The 9,208-nt window shown below is 41.4% G+C and overlaps 1 protein-coding gene across 2 annotated transcripts in view; it reads left to right on the top strand.

Annotated features, from left to right (window-relative positions):
- The window catches only part of HACL1 (2-hydroxyacyl-CoA lyase 1), an 82,437-nt gene that overhangs the window by 44,986 nt on the left and 28,243 nt on the right, over window positions 1–9,208 (top strand). The window contains exons 18-20 of one of the 2 annotated variants that reach the window (XR_001361581.1): window positions 610–721; window positions 1,370–1,488; window positions 6,229–6,325. Coding sequence is in view for 1 of the 2 variants with exons in the window: in XM_014537543.1 (XP_014393029.1) it covers window positions 610–741 (132 nt within the window). In the remaining variant the exon portion in view is untranslated. Of the gene's footprint in view, window positions 1–609; window positions 757–1,369; window positions 1,489–6,228; window positions 6,326–9,208 lie in introns of those variants that run through there. The other variant, XM_014537543.1, reaches the window with a different exon arrangement.

The raw sequence follows: 9,208 nt of genomic DNA, 5'->3' as shown, positions 1-9,208 counted from the left end.
ATGGGGTGGGGCCACAACATTAGTAACAAAGAAACAAAATTTCCGGAGGATGAGGCCCGGAAATCAGGATTTTAAAAAGATTCCCAGGTGATTCTAATGTGCAGCCAAGGTTGAGAACCTCTGCTCTAGAGTCAGCATTAGAATTATAGAAGCATTTGAATTATAGAAAACAAAAACACATGGTAAATATACAATGGCTTTAAATGAACATTAAACAATCATAAATATTAAATGAATATTTGAAGAATTGGATCTTAAAATGTTGTTTCTATTCAAGAATAAGATATGTAAATTTTTAGAAATGTTTTCTTCTGTACCTTAGTGGAGTTTTCATCATATTGGCCCAACAAAATTTTGTTAACTATGTTTTTAGACATCAGTCTATTTTGTGGCTATTATATATGTTATCTTCTACTATATTTATATGTAGGTAATGTTGCTTATTTTGTATATTAATTCCATACCTTAATGAGTTCTTTAAAACAATTCTTCCATTCTCTTACCTAGAGACATTGGCTTGTACTTCCAGAACAATGCAAAATGATACTTGTGATTGCAGGCACACACCATTTACAATCAATATGTCGTTTACCTGCTTTCTTCTTTCAGGAGGAGCAAAAGATGACAAGTAAATTTCCCTACAAGGAGTTACTGGGGCTACAGGGTTTAAATGTCTTCCTCAAGGATATAACAAGATGGAAAGAGTCCCTACCATTTTTAAGTGAGCACTTGTGCCAATAAAAGGTGACTTCTTGGCCAATGAATTAGGGGTAGTTGGAATGCTAATTATTTATTGCCTCAACTGTCTTCCTTCCTGGCACTGAGACCAATGATGAAGGCAAACATATTGAGAAATCTGTTCCTCTGTGGACTCTGAGAATAAAGATTCACTTGATGTGAACCCCATGAAGGAAGTTATCTGATAAGATAGACTCCCCATGATCAAACCAGGGCCCAAATTTTATAAACAATAAGAACCTAGTAGCCATTTGCTCACAGGGGCTCCTCATGTACTGTGCATACTGGGAAAAACCTCAATGTGAACTCTTGGCTTCCCACACATGCCCTGCTTGTTTAAGCCATCTTAGTCAACCACTGAAGGGAAGCCTGGTTTTGTCTTTTGACCAATGGACTGAGACCTGCCCTAACCAATCAGGACTGCACAATTATATCTTCATTTGCATCTATGCCAACTAATCAGAACCACTCTGTAATCACCAATCAGAACTGCATGATTCAGAGCAATCAGAATTGTTAGAATTTGGTAACGTTATTTGCATAAAATTGAGCCAATCAGGAACCTGGGCGGGAACTTTATAAATGACAGTCTCCCCTTTGTCTCAGTGGAGTGCACTTTTGCTTTCCACAGGAAGCTGCCTGAGGAACTGCTTCACCTGAATGAAGTCTCTCCTTTTCCGCACCTCTTTGGAAATTTTGGTTCACACTCTGTAGTCTTCACCTTCAAAATCTCAGTCCAAGCTCCCTTAGGTGAGTCTGCAGAAGGTGACCTCCTTTCCTCCCTCTTTGATCCCACAGTGATGGGTGTATAGTTAGGGTCACTAGTGGGGAGGGGCATTGATTTAGTCCAAGTCCTCTGTCCAGCCCTGGCTTCAGAATATGCAATACCAACAACCCTGAAAAATAGTCATCAGAGGGAAGGTAATGACATACCCTGTACCCTTAATTACACACTGTAATTCTCCACACGCTGTCTGGAAAATGCATTAACCCAGTGTGTTCATTGGCTAGGGCTGCCATAACAAAACACTACTGATTGGTTGGCTTAAACAACAAATTTATTTTCTCACAGTTCTGGATGCTAGGAGACAAAGACCAAGGTGTCCATAGATTTGGTTTCCTCTGAGGCCTCTCTCCTTGGCTTGCAGATGGTCATCTTTTTGTTGTGTCCTCATATGGTCCTTCTTCTGTGTACATACATTCCTGTCATCTGTCTTTTTACAAATGACAACAGGAAGGCCCAGTACTGACAAATGACTTGTGAAATATCCATTAATTGGCTGTAGTCAATTTTCTCTGATGTTTCTGATGTGCCCTAATGGGAGGGAGCTGTGGCATGGATAATACCAAACAGTAAATAATCTAAAAATAGTTTCTGTTTGGTTTGGGAAAGCAGCACATGACTTCCCGGCCGCCAACTGGCCTGGCTAATTCAGTTTGGCTCAAATGAATGTGCCTTTTCCTGAGTTTACACTGATAGCCCAGGCCTGTGCCGAGGTGTGGAAGAATGGTGGCCAAGCTAAATGCCTGCTGTGGCCAGGTCCCCAATGAGCAACAGGCAGTCTGTCAAAGGCACACCATGATTGTATGGACAGCAGGACAGAGCTAGCTTTTTCCTGACCCTTTATGAGGGTTGAGGGCCAGACCAGACAGCATGCCTGATGTAGGAGGTGTCTGGCCTGTGGTAAAGAGATCCTGGGGGAGACAGGTGGGTGCCAAGACACTCACCTAGCCACCAGCTCACACAGGGGATTCTGCAACCTCACATTTACAGGCCAGATTTCATGCAATGTGCCTGACATGTATCATTTCCTTTAAAGCTAAGGCCTCTGCAGCTGCAGACTTATGGTTTGCCTTGGCAAGAGGCAACTCTGCTCTGAGACTTTGCAAAGGGAATCTTGACCCAGGCTGAATTACTCTTAAGGTTTTGGATACATCGCAGTGTAGTTGATCTGTTTTGCGTGTACCATACAAATCAGTTCATTAATTCATTCAACACTTACTGAAGGCCTTCTGTGTATCAGATTTGACATTTCAGGGAATAAAGAGATGAAGCAGTCATGGGTCTTGTACTCAAAGACTTAATAATCTATTCAGAAAAATAAGACATGTATCTAAATAACTATATTGCAAGGTTGAAAGCTCAGACCAGAGCCTTAGTTATATTAGTACATATACATATGCACAAATGTAATTCATTATTATTTTTGAATAGTTTAGATTGCTCCTACCAGGTGGCCAGGCATTAGATAAAGCATTTTAGAAGGGGTATATCACATCCATACTGTTGAAGAGGGGACTCCTCTCCCCACACTTCTACCCTGGGCCACCCTCTTCTAAGTCCATGTCCCCATGCCTTCAAGGAATTATTGGTCTGATTCGTCAGAATCCAGGAATTCACAGGGTCATTTGCTTCACAGGGCAGGGTCACGCTAAAAATAAGTTCTGTGGCCAAGGCCATCTGTCTTCTGTGTACATGGTCAGGAGGTTTTCTAGGGGCCATCCGCGCCCCCCCCCCCCTTCCAGGTGGCCTTTGCCCCACCCTCCTCAGGACAGATGAGATACATATACGTATAATAGTTGATCTTAACTCACCTCTTTCTATTCCCCTCTGAGGACTCTCTGGCCAAGCAGCCCTGCCACTGGCCCCCAGAGGACCACGATCATTCTTACTCTGCCTTGGGCTGGGACTGGTTCCCTCACCTGCCTCCCTATTCCCTATGTGTCGACCTAGGGTATTGTGCTATAAAAGACACAGGCTTCCGGGTATGTGGTCAGCTTTGTGCACTAGCTCTGTGGCCTTGGGAAGATTACCTAAACTGCCTTTGTCAGCCTCTGTTTCTTCATTTGGAACATTGGTATAGTAACACCTACCTCACAGAGGTGCTGTGAGGCTTTTGAGAAATAACAAGTATAAGCATAATAGGTGCTTAAAGAACGGTGGTTGGTGTCATTATTTTCATCCCTTAATGTCAGATTTGCCTTAGCCTCTTCCGTGATTCCCTTCTGAGAACTACAGTCAAAACTCATCCCTTACCTTCTTCATCTCTTACCTCTTACCTCCCTCCCTTCAGGGAGGCTCTCCTGATTAATCAGATCTCTCCATTGTTCTGCTTATGTTGACTGCCACTGGACTGGTATGAATGCTTCTCATCTGTTTTGAGACCCCCCACTAGAATGTAAATTCCTGAAGGCAAGGAAATTTGTACATTCACTTCACACTGAATCCCCAATTCTAGATTTTGCTTGGAGCCCAGAAGAAACTCAGTATTTGCTGAATGAATGAGTTAATAATGAATGAGTGAGTCCTCTGACCTCTCTCTTACTTTCCTGAATTGTTCTTTTTCTGTTTCCATTTTCTCCAGGTTAGTCTTGTTCACCTACTGAGGACATGTGTGTGTTTTTAAAATATCGCAGTTACATTCAGTAACTGTATATAAGGAAACAGGTAATCACACAACCCATGATAATGGAATGGAAAATTTTTATCTCTCTAGTTCTTTAAAAAAAATCACCTGTTCCCTTTATCCCAGATTGTGTGGGTATATATTTTAGCCTTGCAGATAGCCCTCTCCCTGTGGCTGAGTATTTTGAACGTACCTTAAGACTTTAAGGAGTTGATTAAATACAGGACGTACTGGGGCTCTGGGTTTGCATAGTTTTCTCCACCACAGCTGCAGGATGGGAGAACCTGGTTACAGGAATTACAGGGTCCCATGTAAACACGGACCCCAAAGCAGCATGGGGCTGCAGTGCCTGTGTATGTTTTCCCCCATCTCTTAGGTTATTGTTTCCTAAAAGTCTGTGATCCTAAAATGCTCCCAGCTCCCAATTATTGCTCATATTGGCCAAGATCTCTCCACAGTAGGATAGATGCATGCATAAATATGCACGGCACGGGCAGTGACCTTTTCCACCCTTTAGTTCAGAATCTTGGTCACCATTGGCCTATCAGTGTTGGGAATGAGCCTGTTCTAGGGCCTTGCCAAACCACACTGCCACAGTCCCTTGATCTCCACCTTTAGCTCTACAGAGACTAGATCCAAGCTTTGAAAACGATGCTTTGTCTTTACCTTGGGCCAAATCGAATAGTGAGGTGGGTCTTCTTCCTCATCCCATCCAATCTCTTGGATTGTTTTGAGACCCCCCACTAGAATAATGAATGAGTGAGTCCTCTGACCTCTCTCTTACTTTCCTGAATCGTTCACTCATCCCATCCAATTCTCTCTCCGGGTGGAATGGTGGTGAGGGTGATGGGACGGGGCATTTGGTTGAGGTAGGGGGAAGCTAATGGGGATGGGAGTAGTAACCTTCTGCCAATAAATATATAAAAGTAAAATTTTGCAGTGAACACATGGTAAGTAAACAGTAAACAGTAAGCTAGGAACATGTATTTGGACTGGTGAGAAGAGAATGAAGTGATTGTCAATTAAATTTTCTAGGGTTCACCCTAGGGGAAATATGGATCAAACCTACCACCCCTCCTACAAGAGTGGGGCTAAGGTTTGTTATGCCCCTTGGTGGTTAACAATTATTTTGAGTTCATTTATTTCTATGATTCTTGAAATAAGTAATATCAGGAAACTAACTGGCTTTGCTCAGGATGTTTTCCCATCGATCCTCAGGTTTCATAAGCCATTTTGGGATCTCCTCTGAGGTCTCCAGCCCTCCCTGACTTCCTGTCATAAAAGCTATGACTTTCCTGTCTCCTTCCCAAGAATGTGGTTTTGCATTTTGGAGCTAAAGGATTCTTGAACTCACAGCATTTCTGAGTCTGGGTTCAGGTAAAGATTGATTGATGTCTCCTTGGGGAGCCAATCTAGCCCTGAAGCCTGGGAGCTTACGTCTGGCTCGATGTGTCATTAGGCAGCACAGAGGTTCAGGTTCAGTCTTGCCAGCAATTCCTCCACCTGCCAGACAAATTACATGAATCTCTGCCTCTATCCCCAGAACCTCTAGTCCCACAGCCTCCCTTGTGAACACAATTTTTTTAAAAAGGATTTTATGAAAAAGAAAGCCCCACATAATATTTATTTATTTAGTATACCACTAACAGATTTATTGCATAAGACATGGATGAGAAAAAAAGGAGTAATAAATAGTAGGAATTTAAAATGGTTTTAGGGGTTAAATATTTTTAGAGATAAAAGCAAAGTAAATGGGTTTCTTTTATTATTATTTAATTAATTTATTAATTTTAATAGTTTTTTATTGTTGAAGGTATTACATATGTCCCCCTTTATCCCCCACTTATGCCTTCCAGCCCACCCCAGGTAGGTTTCTTTACTGCAGGATTTCCCAGAGGCTTTGGTATGCTGATATATATTGTAAATTTCCAATTAATTTACATAAAATAGGCAGCAGTTCCCAATTTAGGTGAATTCCTCTGCTTTTTTTAAAAAGGGAGTATCTCTTAGAATGGATGGACCTCTCACAGTTTGGGAAACATTGTATTGGGTAAGTTATTGTCACTATTGTGATTTCATCCAGGTGGCTCAAGGCCAGCCCAGTGCCAATCTCTTCCCTGAGAGAGTGAGGACAACTAAGCTTCGTGCCCTGGAGATGGAAGTGCAGGCTTAATGCTTGGGTGAGTCTCATGAGTCTCATTAGACTTACTAGTTTTCCTGGTTCTCTGGTGATCTTTCCTTTACATTTGAGGCTCCATCCTTCTAGCTCTGATTGAAGCTTGAGTTGCAAGGCACGAGGAGCTATGGAGGGGCTTTCCCAGGGCTTCTCAGCTGCCCAGTCTTGTCTCCCTCCTGCTGATGCAGCTGCCAGCGGGAGGTAGCCAGGACTTCAGAGTAACTAAATCATGGTTAATTCTGGACCAGAAAGACCAGGCGCAGAGCTCTGTTCTCTGCCAAGACCAACTCAAATGGTCTGTCTTCTCCTCTCAGCATGTTGGCTTGTTGGACCTCAGACATATTGGAAAGAAGTCTTTTTCCCTTTTGCCTTCTTCTTTATTCCTAAGGTTGCCAAGAATTTGATTTTATTTTTAAAAATGCTTTTATTTTTAAATTACAAGTTAAATAATGCTTATTGTAAAAATTTCCAATAATACAAATGTGTGTAGTTTTCCCCTTCTCTCATTGCACATACTTTCACTCCCAAGTGTGTAGTGTACATCATTCTAGAGCTTTCTCTGTGCACTTGTAAATAATAGATAAAATATTTTTGCTTGTTTGCTTATATGTTTTCAGTTTCACTCAACAATATTTCATGGAAACCTTCCATGTCAGTGCATAAATGTGAAATATATTTTTCTTATTTTTTTAAAGTCAAGTATATTGAGGGAAAATTTACATAAAATAAAATTTGCCTTTAAAAAAATAGTTGGATGAGTTTTGACAAAGTAGACAACCATTCCAATCAAGATAAGAACACTTTCATCACCATCAAAAGTTCCCTTTGCAGTCAGATCTCTTCTTATAACCCTAATCCCTGGTAACTACTGATCTGTTCTCCATTCCTGTAGTTTGCCTTTTCCAGAATGCCATATAAATGGAATTATATAGTATTGTAGCCTTTTGTGTTGGCCTCAGCATAATGCATTGCAATTCATCCATGTTACTTGTTTCAATAATCAGCTTGACTGCAGTAATCATTACACAATGTATATTTATATCAAAATATCATGATGTATACCTTAGGTATATACAACTTTTATTTACAAGTTTTTAATTTAAGAGGAGAAATCTCTGCCTAAGATTTTTTTCCTGTTTTCTTCTAGAAGTTTAATAGTTTTAGCTCTTACATTTAGGTATATGATCTACTTTGAGCTAATTTTTAAGTATGGGGCAAGGTAAGGGTTAAGGTTCATTTTTGTTTGTTATGCTTATGGAAGACCAATATTTCCAGTATTATTTGTTGCAGAGACTACTTATTCTTTGTCATGACTGTATAATGTTTGATTGAATGGAGGTTTGGTGATTTTCTCAGCTATTCTCATATTCATGGAGAATTAGGCTGTTTCAAAGTTGAGGCTGTCATGAACATCCTTGCACCTAATACACTGGCAGTTGAATGAGTATTGCAGTAGAATTTATGAATAAAATCCCATGTTTATGTTAAGTGTTGATGGATATCCCCAGGTTGTTCTTCAGTATACTTTCCCACCTACAAGGCCTGAGAAGGACGGCTCTAACTTTGATTGGATTTATTGGTGTAAGCCTTTTACAAATCTACAATAATTTCCTTCTGGAAAAATCTAATAGCCTATGTTATTAGATTATGCAAGATTCAGAGCCCTTCCAAGAAGGTTTGAAGAAAAGATGATAATTTCTGCCTTGGTCAGTTAGGGTAAGCTCATAAGAAATTGGCTCATAAAATACGTGGTACACGGGAAATGGAAATTTACCAAAACAAAACAAAACAAAACACAAAAACATTTGTTTAAAAAGTATTGGGGGTTTATAAATACCTCTGTGCTGTAGCCTCCCCTAAGGGTAGAGGTTCCTGTATTAACTTTAATCAGCAATGACTTGCCCCCTAGTGGCCTGAATATATACTTTCAGTCTCCTGTATGCAGGCATAACTCCGGGCTGCTGTCAGTTCACAGACCCTCACTCTCACTATACTCACGAAAGTCCTCCCTTGTACCAGGCCTGTACCAGCCAGCTGCATGTGCAAAAACACAAAGGGGTGCTAGGAATGCAAGTTGCTCAGTGTGGCTGACGCATAAAGTTATGCTGCTTTTCCTACTTTCTTCTCATTCTACAATGTTATGATTTGGTCAACTTGAACTAACATTGTTGAGGATCTATTATTAGGTGACAGGAACCGTCCTGGGGCCATGAGGATACACAGAGCTATGGAACAGTCCCCCATCATCAGGGACATTAACACAGGTTAAATACCAACACAAAATGGTATAGAAGCAGTTCAAAAACAATACCAACAGGTGTCACAAGCAGGACAATATTGATATAATCTGTGCCAACTTCATGCCATCCTATCTAATAATAGACAAACATGGTAATTGACCGTACCTTTGCTACGCCTCCCATTGGCTAAACAGCATGATATGCAAATTAACCACCAATAAAGATGACGGCTAATTTGCATACTGCAGGCAGGGCGGGACAGCGCAAGCCGCCATCCAGGCCCCTGTGTTCGACCCCAGAAGCCGCCTGCTTGCCGCCTGGGATTGGATCCGATCCCAGGCCGCAGGCCGGCCCCAGAAGCCCCAGAAGCCTCCTGCCTGCCGCCCATGATCGGATTCGATCCCGGGCTGCAGGCTGGCCCCAGAAGCCCCAGAAGCCACCTGATATGGCAGTAACTCTATCAGTAAGCACTCTGAAAGTCAGTGTCATAAATGCGCCAATTAAAAGACAGATTATGAGGGTGAGTCAAAAACAAAACCCACTTTAAATATAAAGACACATATAGATTAAAAGTAAATGAATTAAGCTGCAGCCTGTTTTGCTCAGTGGATAGAGCATTAGCCCATGGACTGAAGGGTCCCAGGTTC

Source organism: Myotis brandtii, unplaced genomic scaffold (assembly GCF_000412655.1).
Source record: "Myotis brandtii unplaced genomic scaffold, ASM41265v1 scaffold18, whole genome shotgun sequence".
Taxonomy (NCBI): Eukaryota; Metazoa; Chordata; class Mammalia; order Chiroptera; family Vespertilionidae; genus Myotis; species Myotis brandtii.
Note: the sequence above shows the minus strand (reverse complement) of the source record. Positions and strands in the feature narration are given on the sequence as shown.